Here is a 19,166-nt window from a genome sequence, read left to right on the forward strand (position 1 = left end):
AAAGACCATAAAAGTTAGATATGTTTCAGGCATAATTTCAACTAGCTCCATTCCTTGGATGTTTTTTAATGTTTCCATGCTTACTTCCTAAACATATCTCTTGATTTCTGATCTTAGACTTGAGGTTATGTATTCATGAAATGCCCGTGTTGTTTGACGTAGTAAAGAAGAGGTTCTTAAAGTCATTGATGACTTGTATTTGTTTTATGTTCCAGTGAAACCCACAGCATTTCCTAAATTGAGCAGAAAATTAAAATTTCCATCCAGACTGGAAGCAAAGAAGACTTACTCCATATGTTTCTTGTCCACCATAGACTTGAGATGTTAGATTAAGGGATGAGGTTAAGTCAACTCACATACATAGTTGTGTTTTCATGTAGCTAATGCAGCTTGCACCTCTAGAGATAACATAAAAAGAACTTCCAGCAACACTTCACATAATTGAACATTGGTGTGAACATGTACAAATTAGAATCTTTTCCCTTCTTTTGTTTCAGAGCAACCCTTATTTCAAGCCTATCCCTCTTTCCAGCCAGAGAAGTGGCATGTTAGAGATGATTTCCTCCCACATCCTGCTCTTCCCAGCAGCTGCCTTCATTCTGGATTGAAAGGAACTTTCTGACAGCCCATTGGCTCTAGAATAAGGAAATGGTTGCTTAGCAACTGAGTCCTGACCCCTACAGATCTGAGAAGAGGAAGATTGTGGGCAAGTCATCTCATTCTGCCTGTTACAGTGAGGAGGAGCTACTTAGGAGAGGATGAAGCCCTTGTACCTATTAATAGAGATTTTGATCATTCTTGGGGTCACAATTAAGAGTAAGTTCCTCTGTCTTTTTTTTGGTTCTTTGTAGGAGTCTTTTCTCTTTGCTTTAACATCACTGAAGAGGGTGGAAGCTGATTAGAAAATCAGAAGAAACTTCACTTTATTCCCAATTAACACTGTTTTTGGTTAAGTTCTTTACAATGTCCAACAACTTTAAAGTGGTTACACATAGAGTTACCATATGATGTAGAAATTCCATATGTGGTGGTTTGAAGATATATGTACCCCAGGTTCTTAACTTTGATCCATTCCCGTGGGTGTAAACCCATACTACTAATACTACTAATACCCTCATTTGGGACAATGGAACAATATACTACTAATGCTCTCATTTGGGACAATGGAAAAAACAATTGTGTGTGTTTGTGTATGTGTTTGTGTGTGTGTGTGTGTGTGTGTAAGAAATAGGAACAAAATATTCAGCAAATCTCTGAGGAAATCATTTTGTGGAATACGGATATTTAGGGCAAGTTACTAAGTTTTGTAAAATCTAGAATATCATAAGAGGCTAGTTCTAGGACTTTACATGAAAAGTATAGAAATCAAAGAGTGGGAAAGTGCTATAAATACATATATGTATTGAATAAAACACACCTATGCCAATGTTCATGATCTAGCTCCAAAGATTTTATGTTTCCTGACTAGTTACTGTTTGAAAATGGAATATTATTTTCTAGTCTTGTTTCTGTCATCATTGCTTGGCTTAATTTTTACCAATCTTCATATAATTTACTCACCATGAATTCAATTCAAGAAATCTTTAATGGATTTAACCCAGCAATACAGGATTAGTTTATCATCTGAAATCAATTAGTATAGCACAGCAAATAAAGAGAATAAAGAGCAAAATACCTGATCATCTCAATTGATGCAGAGAAAGCGTTTTACAAAATTCAGTGCTGCTTCGTGATGAAAACGCTAAACAAACCAGAAGTAGAAGGGAACTTCCCCAATCTGATAAAGGGAATCTATAAAATCACACAGTTAATATCATATTCAATAGTAAAAATACTTTGCTTTCCACCTGAGATCAGGGAAATCTAATTATGTCCACTCTTACCATTTCTAGTCAACATTGTACTGGATATTCCCGCCAAGGCAATTAAGCAAGAAAATGAAATAAAATCATCCATGCTGGAAAAATAACTATCTCTATTCATATATGCCATGATCTTGTATATAGAAAATCCTAAAGAGTCCACTAAAAAAACTATTAGAACTAATAAATAAGTTCAGCAAAGTTCCAGGATACCAGATCAATTTTTAAAAGCAGCTATATTTCTATACAGTAGTAATAAGTAAACTGAAAATGAAATTGAGTAAAAATTCCATTTGCAATAGCATAAAAAAGAATAAAATATTTGGAAATAAAATTAACAAAAGTGTAAAACTTATACTCTGAAAACTACAAATTCTTGAAAGAAATTAAAGAAGATCTAGATAAAAGAAAACTCAACAGCAGACAGAGTTCTCGCCTGCCATGCCAGAGACCCAGGTTCGATTCCTGGTGCCTGCCCATGCAAAAAAAAAGGAAAAAAAAAAAAAAAGAAAAGTCAATCCATTTCATGGATTGGAAGAATTAATATTGTTCAAGATGGCAATACATCCTAAATTGATCTACCGAATCAACATAATCTCTATCAAAATCCCAGAAGACATCTTTGCAGAAATTGAAAACCTGATCTGAAAACCCATATAGAAATGCAAAGGACCCAGAATAATGAAACATTCTTGAAAAGTTGAGCAATGTTGTAAGACTCACACTGCCAGTTTCAAAGCTTACTACAATTCTACTGTAATAAAAGACAACATGGTACTGGCATGAAGGTAGACATGTAGATGGAATTGAGTTGAAAGTCCAGAAATAAGCCCTCACATATATGGTGAATTAAAGGAAGGGAGAACAACCTTTTGGATAAATGGTAATGGGACAACTAGATATCAGCCTACAAAAGACTGAGGTTGGACCCCTACTTCACACTATATGGAAAAATCAACTCAAAATGGTCAAAGACCTAAATGTAAGAGCTAAAAATATAAAACTCTTAGAAGAAAAACATGGACAAAGTCTTTGTGACCTTGGATTAGGCAATGCTTTTTTAATATGACATGAACAGCAATAAGATAAAAAAAAAAAGAAAATTTAGATTAACTGAACATCCTCAAAAGTTTTTTTAAAACGTGCTTCAAAAGTCACTATAAAAAAAGTGAAAACATGACCCATAGAATGGAACAAATACATGCAAGTCATATATCTGAAAAGGGACTTGTATCTAGAATATATAAAGAGCTATTATAACTCATTAATAAAAAGACAAATACAATTAAAAACAGGCAAGGATTTCAATAGACAGTTCTCCAAAGAAAATATAATGATGCTGAGCATCATTAGCCCTCAGGATAATGCACATCAAAACCACAATGAATTAGCCCTTCATATCCACTAGGATTGCTAAAATAAAAAAGACAGATAATAGCAAGCATGGGTGAGGATGTGGTGATTCCTGGTGGGAGTGTAAAATAGTGCAGCCACTGTGGAAAATAGTCTGACGGTTCTTCAAATGGTTACACATACAGTTAGCACATGATGTAGAAATTCCATATGTGGTGGTTTGAAGATGTATGTACCCCAGATTCTTAACTTTAATCCATTCCCGTGGGTGTAAAACCATTGTAACATGGATCATTTGATGAAGTTATTTCAGTTAAGGTGTGTCCCACTTCAACTGTGTGGGTCTTAAACCTATTACTGAAGTCCTTTATAAGAGAATGAAATTCAGACGCATAGAGAGAGAGCCAAAGATGCAGCAGCCAGAAGCTGAAATCAGTGGAACCCAGAAGAGAAGGAAGAGACCAAGAGACACGACCATGTGCCTTACCTGTGACAGAAGAACCAAGGATCACCAGCAGCCAGCTTCAGAACAATACCATCTTCAGGGAGAAAGCATTACCTTGAAGATGCCTTGATTTGAACATTTTCCAGGCTCACAACTGTGAGCAAATAAATTCCTGTTGTTTAAGTCAACCCATTTCATGGTATTTACTCAAGCAACCTAGGAATCTAAAATACACTCCTATGTACCCAAGAGAAATGAAAGCATAATTTCCACACAAAACTATGTAAAGTTCATATTAGTTTTATTTATAATAGCCAGAAAAGTAGAAACAATCCAAACGTCCATCAAATGATGACTGCCTAAATAAAATGTGATATAGTCATATAATGGAATATTAAACAATAAAAGAAAATGAAATACTGATACATGCTACAGCATGAATGAACCTTGAAAACACTATGCTAAGTGAAAGAAGCCAAACACATCTACACAAAATGTCCAGAATAGGCATATGCATAGAGATAGAAAGTAAATTAATGGTTGTCTAAGACTAGGAGGGGATGGTAGAATTGGGAAATGACAACTAAGGGGTAGGGAGTTTCTTTTTGGGGTTTAGGAAATGTTCTAAAATGTACTATAGTGATGATTGCACAGATCTGTGAATATATTAAAAATCACTGAATTGTAAAAAGAAAAAAAATATTTAATGAAAGCCATGTGCCAGTAGTATTATTGAGGACACAAAACTATTTAAGACACAGTCCTGATCTTTGAGCAGCTTAAAGTCTAGAAGGGGAAAACAAAATTAAACAAGTGAACCAAGTGTTATAGGTTTAAAGTAGAAGTATGTACAAGGTGTAGTAGGGTACAAATGAAGAAGCAGCCAATTCTACCAGCATGTGGAGTGATCAAAAAGGTTTCATAAAGGAAATGGCATAAATTGAATCTTAAAAGATTCAAGCAGGCAAGGGAGAACAAGGACTTTTTAGGTCAGGTAAAAGGAACAAAGATACAGAGGAATGAAAAAGCATATTCTATAAACGATGTGGTGTAGGATATAAAAAAGACACAGTAAATGATGAGCTTAACATGGTACACAGAGACTCTGTGAGCCAGCTATGAACTTTTGGCATCATTCCTTGTACAGTGAGAAGTCACGTAAGGATTTACTCATTGGAGAAACAGGAGTAGAATTATGTTTTTAAGAAATGACTTAGACAGTAGAAGCGGTGGATGGATTCTAGCTGTATAATGGTGGTGTGAATATAACCAGCAGAAAACTGTTGAAGAGTATAAACAGGAAACTATGAGGACTTAAACTATGGAAATAACATATTTAGAGGAGAAGATGGATAACAAGAATAGAGAAAATAGTGTCACAGGAGTCCAGGGTGAGAGAGTGCCAAGAAGATGGGGATGGCAGAAGTGACAAAGACCAGAGAGAATGAGGAAGTTAGGTGAGGAGTGACAAGTGACTATTGGATTGAACAGCTGGGATGGTCTTCATATTTCCAGGACATTTCTTTTTTTTTTTTTCTTGCATGGTCAGGCACCAGGAATCAAATCTGTGTCTCTGGCATGACAGGCAAGAATTCTGTAACTGAGCCACTGTTGCTGTCCTTTTTTTTTTTTTAACTTTTTTTAATGTATAATATAACATACATACAAAGCAAAGAAAGAAAAAAGCAATGGTTTTCAAAGCACTCTTCAACAAATAGTTACAGGACAGATCCCAGAGTTTGTCATGGGCCACCATACCATCATCTCAGATTTTTCCTTCTAGCTGCTATGGAACATTGGAGTCTAGAAGGAGTATATATATTTTTTATCATCATTTTTTTCTTTTTTTCTGAAATATAACATATATACTAAAAACAATAAATTTCAAAGCACAGCACAACAATTAGTTGTAGAACAGATTTGAGTTTGGATGGGTTACAATTCCACAACTTTAGGTTTTTACTCCTAGCTGCTCTAAGATACTGGAGACTAAAGGAAATATCACTGCAATGATTCAGTGATTATTAATACTCATTTGTTAAAACTTATCTTCTCTGTATAACTCCACCATCACCTTTGATCTTTCTATTTCACTCTTTAGGGTATTTCAGCTATGGCCATTCTAAATTTTTCATGTTGGAAGGGACTGTCAATAGTACGGGGTAGGGAGATGGAACCAGCGCCCCCCAGACCCCAGGACCTACCTGGTCCAGGGACCTATCCGAAGGCCGCTGGTCTCTGGAAAGTCACCCTAGTGCATGGAACCCCTGCAGAATCTTTTACACTGTCTTAGGTGTTCTTTAGGATTGGCTGGAAAAGAGCATTTCCCTTTAGTAAAGAAGCAAGCACAGGCTTCTGACTTCAATTGGTAGGAGTGAACAGGATAGAAGGTGGAAACAGTGATGATGGTTACAGAGCTCTTCTTGGGCTGTGGCACTTTGCAAGCTTGAATTTCCAAAAAGTTCTTTATGATTTCAGTTAGACAGAGACCCAGGGAGGTAATTAGTGGGCAAGAAGGGCATTGCTTTATAAGTCAGAGTAAGATTCATACATAAAACCAGTCCTTGGGCGGACCATGGTGGCTCAGCAAGCAGAGCTCTAACGTGCCATGCTGGAAACCTGGGTTTGATTCCCAGTGCTGCCCATGTGAAAAAAAAAAAAAAAAAAACAGCCCTTGACTCCACTCCTTTTTTTCTCTGCCTGCTCCTCTAACCTAGTTCTCAAAGCAAAACAAGAAGGTCGGCCCTTCTTCACTCAATTACACCATATAAGTGGCCATATTTCCTTTTTATACATCTTTTCACTTAATATTCATTTTACTTTGATTTTGCCAATATAAACTGTTGAAAGAGAGTGAGTATAACTGTTATTGTCTTCTCTAAATTCACCCAGGGAAAATTCCTAAAAAAATTACTAAGATTCTTTTTTCCTTTTGGTACATCATCAGAATAAAATACTTGATAACAATCAACAGTCTGTCCCAAACTCTATACCTTAGAAAAAGGAAGTAAATCTAGTGTATTTTTTCTACCAATCCTACCAATCCATCTGCTGATTAAACTAGTGTGAAGTGTACAATTAAAGCAGAGAAAACACATTGGCAGGAGTTGTTTTTCTAGATTGTCCATCATCCAAGATTCTATTATATCTTATCTTTCTAGTAGTAACTCCTCACTATCATACACTCCTACGGTTAGAAATAAAGCAAGTTCATAGCAACTCTCTCTTCTTCCACTCACCCTCCAGCAGCACTTCATCCCAGTTGAAAGAGGAAAATTTCTCAGCAATCTCCCCTAATGAGAGGCCAGAAAGCAGTTGCCTAGCAACCATGTCTCAGCTCCTGTCAGGTCCAGAGAGTGGACACATAAAGACCAAGTCCTGGACATGTTGCAAAGAAAGCTGAGCCTAAGCGCTACAAACAGACAATATCCTACTGCTTCAGGAATGCTCTGGCTAACTGCAGTGCTGTTTCAATTAACCTCTAAAATCAAGGTGTTTTAAGTTATCTTTCCTTCCTCTAAGTTCTTCTACATTATAGCTCTATTCAGGGAAATTATAAACTATAAGTATCCGAAACATCTTTCCTTGAAGAGAAGAAACAGAGAACAGGTGTATTACCGTAGGATTGGTGACTACCAGAGAGAAGTTTGATTGCTGTGTTATGTTAGGAATCAATAAGAAAGCACATTTGTCTTCTATGCATTGTCCTGAAGGATTTAAGGATTTTTCTTGCCTTTGTAGGCTAGATTCTCCCAAAGGTTTCTGTATTAACCAACTACTACAATCTTTAGATTCACCCAGTAAGACAGCACCAAGCATGGAGAGGATGGCCCTCAGCTTGGGGAGGGCAAGGCGACAGACCTCCACTGCTGAACTCATTAATGCCCACACATCAGCTTTATCTTCAGTTACTCAGGCTGCTTTTAGCAACTGCTTTCTCGGTCATGTCCTTTCTGTCATGCCAGGAGTCACCTTCTCAATTCTACTCCATTTTCTCCATACAAGGCTTCATACCTCTTTTTCATCACATATATAAACTAAGAATTCTCTCTGCCTGTGATGGGCCTCGACTTGCTCCTAAGTGATCCTAAGGTTTACTCCCTATCTGTTGAAACTGCTTTCTCCAAGCACAATAATAGCCCACTGATTACCAATCCAGTGAACTTCTCACTCTTCCTCCTATTTGACTCTCTGCAGCATGCAACACTCTTTACCACCCTCTTTTCCTCTCTACTTATAAAAACATCTCAGTCTCTTTCACTGGTTTATCTTCTTCAGCCCTGCCTTTAAATACTTTGCCCAAATTCCAGTGCTTGGATCTCTTACTATTCATTTCCTTTGCCTCTGATGCTCTCTCCCAGGCCTCACAGCTTCAATTACATGATTGTCTAGATCCTGATCTTCCTCGTCTCTCATCTCTAAACCTGCCTGTCCTCCTACATAATGGTCATGAACAACGCAAATGTCTTAAATGCAACATTTCTTCTCAAAGTTGGCTCCTTTCCTGTGTGTCTTCTCTTCTTTCTAATTGCATCAGCATCCCTTTCAACTCCCTTAGTTCTCAAGGGCAAAACCTAAGTATCAGAGGATTTAATATTCTTTACAAATGATAAAGAATATATCTTATATACAAATGATAAGATCCTAGGATAAGTCCGAAAATACTGAAATTGCTTGTCCAGGACCATTCTCCAGAAACCGCTAATCCTTTACATTTATTCATCCTATTATTCCTTCACCAAATCCTGTCAATTCTGCATCTTCAATCTTTTGCTGTCTCAATTTAAAGTCTCATTTTAATATCTTTTGACTACACTATTGCACTCTAACTCTCCCATCTCCAATCCACAATACACTACTGCCAAAATAATCTTTCTGGACCCAGATCAAACCATGATTTTCCCCCTGTTCAAAAACCCATTTTATACAGAATGAAGTTCCAACATATTGCCCTGGCAGTCAAAATCCAATTTAATTAGATAGCAACTTCCTGTCTATTTTGCCTCTGCTACAGACATATTTTATTTCAACCATTTCAAAACTATTCCTACTCAATGCACCTCACTAACTCACTTACCTCCATTTCTTTCTCAGTCTTTTCCCTCTGTAGAGATAGATTGTCCACCCATCTTCCATTCCTAGCACTGCCACAATGTATATACCACAACATCCTACTAATCCTTTAAGGTCCTTCTCAAGTTCCACCTCCTCTAAATCTTCTTCCTAAGCCTTTCACACAGCACATTGTGTCCCTATTGTCTTATGCATCACAGTCTCATAGTTGAGTTAATTACTCCCCCCTCTAGATTGTCTACTACCTGAAAGCAGAGCTTGTGTTTTATATACCTTTATCTCTCCTATAGATCACTGCAGAACTAGGCACAAAGTGGATGCTCAAAAGACATTTGTAAAATTGAATATTAACTAATATTCATGAAACTATGAGTTAATATCATGCAGACATTTTTATTATCTCAATTTACAGATTTTTTTTTAAACACTGAAGTATAGATTTTAGTAAGACCTATATCCTTTAAAGGGAATCAAGTTTTTTTTTTTACTGCATATCAGCTGTTTGTTATTCCAAATCTGTAGTCTCAGGTTATTTGCCTCATAATTATGTTTTCTTGCCTTGGGCTATTTCCACACACCACCAAACATCCAGATGAAAAACAAAAACTTCCATCAATCATCCAAATATTTTAAAATATGTTTGCCTTCATATAGTACAAATAGGTAGGTGATTGATTGCATTATTTAATTTTCAACCAGTTGTTTTGGTTTTTGGCTGTGTGAAGATTAAACAACCCTAAAGGTGGCATTTTATCAGTTTGTAATTGATTCTGTAATTTTTACTGGAGTTTATAATGTATTTATTGTAATCATGTAACCTTTTTTTATATTGGTTATCTGTCAATAAGATGAGATAGGCAAGAAAAATTGGTCTCTTAAGATTTCTTTAAGTCTGTCCCCCCAGACTTGGAATCAAGGTTACGATGCTGGGATTAAAGCGAGTATTCCCAGATTAGATAAAGTGATGCACATTTTGCAGCTTCCCTGATAGAAGAGATGTTTTTAAAAAATAACTCATCAGTTATAGGAAACAAGAAGGGGGTGCCCTTGATAAAAAAGAATAAGAGATGGATTGGAGTTAAAGAGGAAACTTTTGCCTAAAATGTACAAAGGACAATACTGTTAGAAAAGATGTACAAGTAGGTTTAGGACAAAAGAAAGGAGCTCTGGGCTGGAAGGAGAGGGTGATTTGTAGGAATCAAAAATAGGAGCAGCCTGGTAGCTCTGGCTGCTCCTCCCCTCACCACCTCCACTTCCACCATCTACACAGAGGAGAGGACTTCCATTTCTGGTAATGAAAGTCTAGGTTATTTGGACCAATGCACCCCTGAAAACAAAGTAGAGAGAAAAGTAAAAAGAAAAAACTCATCCTTGAGAAGCTATGGCCACAAGCCAGGCTTTGTGAAGGTTTGTAACCTAGATTTAATTGTCTGGGTAATCCCAGGCACCTCAAACCTAGAACTACATCTAAGGTGGTCCTGCACTGAATAAGAAATGAAATCTTTCTGAAGAGCATTAAACAGAGAAACTGTATAAATTAAAGTTATACATCTGTATGAATCTCAATATTTAAATATGACAGATCTTTGTAAATTAATATGCACATCCAATGCACTCCCAGGCACATGGCAAAAGTAAATTCATGTTCTCTCCACAAGAAGGCAACTCATCATAGACCTCAAAGAATCCACTCAGATAAGGTTCGTAGTAAATAGCCCCAAATAACTATGTACACAAGGACACAAAACACCGTGAGATGGGAAAAGATGTAGGGTGAGCCCTAGGATGGGGCTGATATAAATTTAAAAATATATAACAATCATAAAAATTATTTTTAAATATCCCATTCACAATAGCAACAGAAATCATAAAATTTCTAGGAATAAATTTAGTCAAAATGAACAAGACAGATGTGAGAAATAAAAATGAAATTTTTCTGAAAAGTGTTAAAATATATGAATAAATTAAGGGTATATTCCTAAATAGATCTCAATATTGCACAGATGCCATATCTTTGTAAATTAGCATGTAAATTCAATGCAATCCCTGTCAAAATAACAACAGATTTTTAAGTGAACCTGACAAGCTTATTCTAAAATCTATCTAGAAAGTAAACTATGCTAGAATTCCTAGATAAGTTTTTTAAAAAGGAACATGTGTATATCTGTATGTAAGTATGTGTGCCCATGCAGGGGGCTTGTGCTGGTTTGAAAGGATGTATGTCCCCTAGAAAAGCCATGTTTTAATCTAAATCCCATTTCATAAAGGCAGAATAAACCCTATTCAATACTGTATGTTTGAAACTGTAATCAGATCATCTCCCTGGAGGTGTGATTTAATCAAGTGTGGTTGTTAGGCTGGATCAGGCGACGACATGTCTCCACTCATTTGGGTGGGTCTTGATTAGTTTCTGGAGTCTTGTAAAAGAGGGAACATTTTGGAGAATGAAAGCAATTCAGAGAGAGCAGTGCAGAACAACATAGCCACGAGAAGCAGAGTCTACCAGTCAGCGACCTTTGGAGATGAAGAAGGAAAATGCCTTCCGGGGAGCATCATGAAACAGGAAGCCAGGAGAAGAAGCTAGCAGGTGACGTTGTGTTTGCCATGTGCCCTTCCAGATGAGAAAAGAGCCCTGACTGTGTTCACCATGTGCCTTTCCAGATGAAAGAGAAACTGACAGTGTTCGCCATGTGCTTTCTCACTTGAGAGAGAAACTCTGAACTTCATCGGCCTTCTTGAATCAAGGTATCTTTCCCTGGATGCCTTAGATTGGACATTTTTATAGACTTGCTTTAACTGGGACATTTTCTCAGCCTTAGAACTGTATACTAGCAACCTATTAAATTCCCCTTTTTAAAAGCCATTCTGTTTCTGGTATATTGCATTCCAGCAGCTAGCAAACTAGAACAGGGCTCAACCAAGCATATAGTTGTTAAAATATACAACTATAAATCTACAGGAATTAGAATATTGGTAGAGGAATAGACAAATAGTTAAAAATATATAAAGAGAGTTCAAAAACATTTCAATAAATGAAAGGAAATTTATTACCTAAAAGGAGGTTAATCAATTCAATGGGAAAGAGATGAACTCTAATGAATATCATTGATAAATTGTCCATTTATTTAGGGGAAAAAAAGTCATGTTCTACTTCATAGTCACAAAAATTGATTCTAGATGGCCTAAAAATGTAAATGGCAAAAGCAAAACTATAAAAATAGTTGGCAGAAAATGGGGAAAAATATATTCAAATGCTTCTAAGGAAAACCTTTAACAAGATGCAACAAAAGAGAGAAAAAGATTGACACTTTGCATTACAAATTAAAACCTCTACAGCCAAGGACATCATAAGTAGTTAAAAGACTAACAACAGACTGGAGAATATATTTGCAACATCTATAACAATCAAATAATATCTAGACTATAGAAAGAAGGCCTAAAACACTTTTCTTTCTTTTCTTTTTTTTTTTTTTTTTTTGACATGGGCAGGCTCCAGGAAACGAATTCGGGTCTCCAGCAAGAACTCTGCCACTGAGCCATCACTGCCCCTAAAGCACATATTTTAAAAGCCTAATAGGAAGATGGGTAAAAGATCTAATAGCTCCATGGAGAGGAAATATAAATGCCCCAAATGTAAAAAGATGATTAACCTTACCAGTAATCATGCAAACATAAATTAATAAGATAGCAGTGTTCTCCCAATAGATTGGTAAAAATGGAAAGTTTTGATTAGGGTGTGAGAAAATTAATATGTGAATATACTGTATGTGGAAGTATAAATTAGAGTTACTTTGATGGGGAGAATGCCCATCAAATGAGTGAAGCCATTTTTTATTATCTACTGTAGCAAACCCTCACATAAATTTCACAGGAAATATGTTCAAGGTTATCTATTACAGTATTGTTTGTAATAGCAAAATAATTGACACCAAAAATATCTATCCATCTGTGATGGTTAAGTTTGTGTGTGAAATTGACTAAGTTATTATGTCCAGTTGTTTGGTCAAGCAAGAACTGGCCTGTTACTAGGGTAGTGATTCATGGACTTAAAATCATTAGTTGATTACATCTATGGCTGATTAGCTCTACAATCAACAAAGGAGATTGCCTTCAGCACAATAGAAGTCCTAATCAGCTGAAGCCTTAAAGAGAGAATTTTTTATTTCAGTAGTCAGAAAGAAGAATTTCCATCTTGACATCAGCCAGCCAGCTTCTCCTGGGGAATTCATCAGAGCCTTCATTGGAGTTCCCAACTTGTGTCCTGCCCTACAGAATTAGGACTTGTCAATCCCCATGGTCACCTGTGCCAATTCAGATGAGCAATCCAATGCTTGGTGAATTCTTCACAATGACAGGAAGAGCCTATCCATTATGTTTCTCTGGAAAACCATGACTAATACACCTTATTTAGTGATTAAATAGTAACAACATTGTAAAGATGATTTTCTTCCAATACTGAGATTCTGTATTTCCCATGTTAATTATTTTAGTACATTTTTCCTGTGTTGGTTTAATTTCGGTATTTTTAGTACCTAGAAAATATATCTGTCTTAACACTTACCTGCTTTAATTCGCATTGTATCAATGATTTAAATAATACCTTTAATCACTCCAACTTATGCTGTTGTAATGTCAGCTGATGTACTGATGCCAGAGTCTCATAAAATTACAGAGAAAACAAGGTATTTACTGACTGCCTAGTCCATATCAAGCACTTTCATATACATGATCCCTTTAATTCTAGAAATAATACATTCCACTCTCCACACACAACTGCATCCTGGAAATACGACAAGAATAGTCCTCCTTATTTAACAGAAACAAACTCAAATGTTTTGTGACATGCATAAAGTCACATATCTAGAAAATGATTGTCAGAATTTGACTCCACATCTTCTGACTCCAAGTTTAGGGTTCAATCCACTACACCCCAAATGCTTGTTATATCTCAACTTGGCATGACAGCAAACAACCACTTGAAGAAACTTGAGTAAGGGAGGGACACCATAGTCCCAGTTGGGTATGGGGTTTTCATGAACAGGGTAGTGATGGAAGCAGGATACATCTAAAATTCAGGGGATACTGTAGACCTAGAACTTGGTAGGCTATTTTAGCATCCAGGAGTTATGTCATAAGTCTTATACTATGACAGTAGCATTGCTAATGAACCAGAAGTTACAATACAAAGAAAAACAAAACAGTTTTTGCTTGGCAATAAGGATGCTGACATGGGATGATTAAAAAATGATCCAGAAGTTTGAATTTGAGAGACTGATGATACCCTTTGCAGGAACTGAAAAATTAGAGAAAGGAATCTGACTTGGATTGGGGGCACATGAAAAATAATGATTTACTTTGGGAACATTTGTGTCTGGGCCACCTTGCTGCCTAACCAATCATATTTTGGCCAATTCAGTACTGATTGTCAACAATTAAGTAGATTAAATGTTTCCATTCTTCTTTAAAATTCTGACTGGAAACTATCAACTGCAAGGTTCCAGCCTTTATATTAAGGCCACCCAGTGTGTCTCTAAGCTTAAAAGCTTTATTGCCCTATTTCTAAAGGAAAAATCACAATTTGCACTCACCAGTAACAAAGACTTCTTCTTTTGCATGCATACAATTAACTAGGTAATTTATCAGTTAAAAATTTGGTCCACAAATTCAAGTGTGCGAGAAATATAACTTTCTTAATTTTTTAATAATGGAGTTTAATTTCTCTTTCAAGCTATCAAGATTCCGTATTCCTTTCCTTTCTTTCTGCCACATCATTCTTTATTCTGAAGCAATGAGCAACTTACTGAATGGAAAAAGGGCCACAAGGTACAAGGAAATACCACCATTCAGCATTATCAAATATGATTCTATCACATTTTACTACTTGTAATTTGTGTTCCTTCCAAGTTATTTCTCATATAATCAATAATAATATATATATTATATTTATATATATAAAACAGTTCCCATGTGTGAGTTCCATAAGTTACCCCACTATCCTTTAAGGGTGCTGTAAACCTCTTCACTTGCACACTATAGCAGACTTTTGGGAGGAACATTCTTAGCAATGCTGAGTGTTATTGAGCCTTCCCTTCCCAAATAAAACACACACACACACACAAAGAACTATTCAGTTACCATTAGTCTAATCCCTTAGTAACTTTAGTTTTTTGGGAATTATTGTCATCTTTGCACTTGAGAAAGTTGAGGAAAAGATAACAGAAGGATACAAAATATTTTTCAGTTTAGTTACACTAAGTCATAGACTCTTTGAAAAACACCTACTATATTACTATATTAGTATTTAGGCTGGAAATTGAATTGCATCCCCCACAAAGGAAATATTCAAATCTTATTCCTCATTCCTGTGGATGTGAACCTACTTGTAAATAGAACCTTTCAAAAATGTCATTAGTTAAGACATGGCCAAACTGAATCAGAGTGTGTCTTAATCTGTGTGACCGGAGGCTTCATAAAGAGAAGAAAGTCGGTCACAGTCAGTCAGAATTCAGCAGAAACCAGAAAAGCAGAAGTAAAAAGACAGACATCACCATAGGACACAGGGCTGCCACCACCAGAATACTGCCAACTCTGGGAGAAAGCACAGCCTTGTAGACATCTTGGTGTTTTTCACAGAGGCTCTGGCAAACTAAGTCAATAATAACAATGTCTATACCAAATATTCAATACATCAAAATATGATTATTGGTCAGTTAAGTTCTCCAGTATACTAATGTTTTCATCATTTACTGCAATCTGATCCAATTATGCAGAAAACATGATTGCAAATCATTCCTGTTGAGAAAGAATAGGATAGCTCCCTTCTGAGTGTGCAGTTCTTGCCTTATAGATATTACAATTATTGTATAATTTATATGGCTCTCTAGAGGACTGAGCTGCTCTTAGCACATACACGATAGACTGTCAACTGAGGGGTGATAATATGTAAGTCACTCCAATCCTGTCAGGGATCTGGGAAAGAGAAGAGTTGTGTAACTCAAAACCCATAGGTAAGTGGCAGAATTAGAATTTGTATCTCTGGCCTTGATAACAAAGAGAACTAGGTGTTAAGAGAGCCAGATGTGGAGGAAAGTAGGATGACACCATTCCAGGGAGGCAGGAAAGGTTGTTGTGAAATTCTACCAGGCTAAGGAGAGACTAGGAAGAAGATAATTGAAATACTGTCAGTACATACAGGACTGTGTCTATGCTTATTATATTTTCTTTGTTCTTCTTGATTTAAAAAATGCCAGTGTCTTTTAGATGTGGTAAGAGAAACCAAGGAAAGGGTTTTGAAGGGAAAGGCGGATGCCCCAGTGATCATAGTAAAAAAAATCAAGGAGAAGGTAAAATTCAGTAGGAGATGCTTCTTCCAGTGGTTTCCCATGTAGTTTCATTATTTTATTTCAATAAGGGAAGTGCTTTCCTTAAAGATGTTAATGCTACTTGTTTTTAAAAGATAGACTTTGAAAAAGGAAAAATAGAGGGAACTTGACATTACTTAGCTACCAAGAATTTAATAAAATAAGGAACATTTTACATTTTAAATTTATTCCATCTTCGTGTCTACTCTAAGAGGCAGGTCTAGCATTGCTATTCCTACGTTTTAGAAAACTGAGGCTCAGAGATATTAAATAACTAACTCAAGATGACCTGGCTAAGTAAAGATTTCAGTTCAGTAAACACTATTCCATGCTTCAATTGATATGAAATGTTGTTTCAAAAAATAATTTTTCTTACTATCCAAAGCTAAGTATAATTGCCTCCCAATCAAGCCAATAAAGGGCCTGAAATCATATTTGCTTTTTATGGGAAATCTTAATATATCATTTTTAGTCCACTCAACAGGAATTTTTGAGACACAAGAAACTGAAGAAGAAAACTTTGAAATAACAATCAGATTATTGGGATTTGAAAACTAATTGTAAACGTAGAGTAACACCTGAATATGAAGAAAACTGAACTCAAAAGAGAAATTTATCCTTTACATAATGAACACCATTATGGGTTTTTAAGCAGAGATGTGTCTTGATGGAAGCAGTACTTTGGGAAAATTGTTCTGAGGATAGATTTAAGTTAGATTAAAATTAGAATGATCCTGATTAAATTTGTTAGGGAGCTATTGTAAGAATCCAAATGCAAAATCATAAAGGTCTGACTTATGCTGTGCTTTCTTCAAAAAACTAAATGCTCACCCCCTCTTCCAAAACCCATTGGCAGAATTTTCTCTGGACTCTTGTGGTGCACATCCTTATACTTCTTGCTCCTTCTACATTTCCCCAGTTGTCTATCCATTTTTGGTAAATTTATTTGCACATTTTACCCCAGACTGACCTGCTCTGTTAACTTGTCCCCAAGTTTTGGAACTGTCCTTGTTGCCAGGTTTTCCTTGTATCACTTGTCTCACCTCTGCCAGACTGGACTTCTTTTTTGGATTCTCCCTTTATCTGTGTTTTTTTACTTTCTAGCTGTTAGACGGTTTGATTCCCAAGGTTTTACTTCTTAAGTAGCTCCCTGTCTGGAATCAGAACATTATCCCTCCCAAGTTCCTGATCTCCAGCACTCACTGTCTGTCCCCTTTGAACCCTACCTGGCCCAGCTCAAACCCTTAGATCATGACAAAGAGGTGAGGACTGAATGTAGAAAACTACACACTTTTTAGGGGATCTAAACAAAAAGAAGAATTCTAGAGTAGTGGTTTAAAAGGAAGACAGAAATCCAGGATAGTGTAAAGTCATAGAAGCCATTGTCCTATACTGATTCTAGAAAGGAAGGCTATTGTCATGGTCAGGTTCATGTGTCAACTTGGCCAAGTGTTGGTACCTGTTTGTCTGGTTGGGCAAGTGCTGGCCTGTCTGTTGCAATGAGGATATTACATAGAATTAAATCATGATGATGTCAGCTACATCCACAGCTGATTCCATTTGTAATCAGCCAAAGGGGAGTGTTTTCCGCAAAGAGTAATGGTTAATCTGATCACTGGAAGCTTTTTAAGGAGGATTCAAAAAAGATAGGCTCTTCCTGTCTTGGCTGGTGAGCCTCTCCCGTGGAGTTCGTTCAGATCCTCCATTGGAATCGTCGGCTTCACAGCCTGCCCTGCAGATTTTGGACTTTGCTTTCCCGAGGTCTCATGAGACACTTTTTATAAATTTTATATTTGCGAGTATTCCTTGTATGAAACTGAGCAGATATGTCCGGGGAAATGATGCCATTGAATATGATGAGAGATCATTATTGACCTTTGAGAGAGCTGTTCTGCAGGGGAAAGGTTCAAAACAGGATTTCAGATGTGTGTTAAAATTTAAAAATGTGATTAAAAGCAGAGGTAGCCAGGCACACCACATGTTTAGAACGTGCTCATTGAAATGAAGAAAAGAAATAGGAAGAGATCTCAAGAAGTGGTGATACCATGTGTGCTGGTTTGAAACTGTTATGTACCCCAGAAAAGTCATGTTTCTTTAATCCTAATTCAATCGTGTGGGGGCAGACCTATTGTTTAGGGTGGAAGTTTTTAATCAGGTTGTTTCCTTGGAGATGAGACACACCCAAATGTGGGTATGATCTGTTTTTTTGGCATGGGCAGGCTCCGGGAATCAAACCCAGGTCTCTGGCATGGCAGATGAGAATTCTGCCACTGAGCCACCTTTGCACTGCTGAGGTATAATCTTTTGATTAGATTATTTCCAGGGAAGTGTGACCCTACCCATTAAAAGTGGGTCTTGATTAGTTTACTGGAGTCCTTTAAAAGGGGGACATTTTGGAGAAAGCTCAGACACAGACATTTAAGATGCTTGGAGTGTCCACTGAGATGCTTGGAGTGTTGACAGAGATGCTTGGATAGCTGATACAGAGACTACATGACTAGACATGGACATTTGGCTCAGCAAATGTCACCAGGTACCTTCCCATGAGATGCTAAACAAGATCCCACAGTACTGAAAAGCTGAAACCTGGAGAGAGCCAAGGAAAGCTAAGAGAAGAAATCCAGAGTTTGTCCTGGAGAAGTTAAGAAAGGACCAGCAAACACCGGCTGTGTGCCTTCCCACGTGACAGAGGAAACAGGACACCATCAGCCCTTTCTTAGGAGTCAAGGTATCTTTATTTGTGTGCCTTCCTTTGGACATTTTTATGGCCTTAAAATTGTAAACATGTAACTTAATAAATCCCCTTTATAAAGGCCATTCCATTTCTGAAATATTGCATCCCAGCAGCATTAGCAAACTGAAATACCATGTAATCCTTTCATTCAGAAATTGTTTATTAAATACTACTAAATAGGCCAGGCAGCATTCTAGGGATAGCAAGGAGGTGCTTAACCAACACACAACCTTACCACCTAGTGACAGAGAGAAGATATTAATACATGCAAATCCATGTCTCTGAGATAAAGGCTGTGAGGGAGTGGAGATGTGCTATGGGATCCTGGATCAGGGGCT

General features: G+C 36.8%; 1 protein-coding gene across 6 annotated transcripts in view; it reads left to right on the forward strand.

Annotated features, from left to right (window-relative positions):
• Nucleotides 1-520: 520 nt before the first annotated feature.
• Nucleotides 521-19,166, forward strand: part of SEL1L2 (SEL1L2 adaptor subunit of SYVN1 ubiquitin ligase) — a 112,309-nt gene continuing 93,663 nt past the window's right edge. For 2 of the 6 annotated variants that reach the window (XM_077115127.1, XM_077115137.1), the window contains exon 1: nt 522-816. In XM_077115127.1, the coding sequence (XP_076971242.1) occupies nt 759-816 (58 nt within the window). In that variant the 5' untranslated portion in view covers nt 522-758. Of the gene's footprint in view, nt 817-19,166 lie in introns of all 6 variants that reach the window. The other 4 variants (XM_077115125.1, XM_077115133.1, XM_077115118.1 and 1 more) reach the window with 4 other exon arrangements.

Source organism: Tamandua tetradactyla, chromosome 1 (genome assembly GCF_023851605.1).
Source record: "Tamandua tetradactyla isolate mTamTet1 chromosome 1, mTamTet1.pri, whole genome shotgun sequence".
Taxonomy (NCBI): Eukaryota; Metazoa; Chordata; class Mammalia; order Pilosa; family Myrmecophagidae; genus Tamandua; species Tamandua tetradactyla.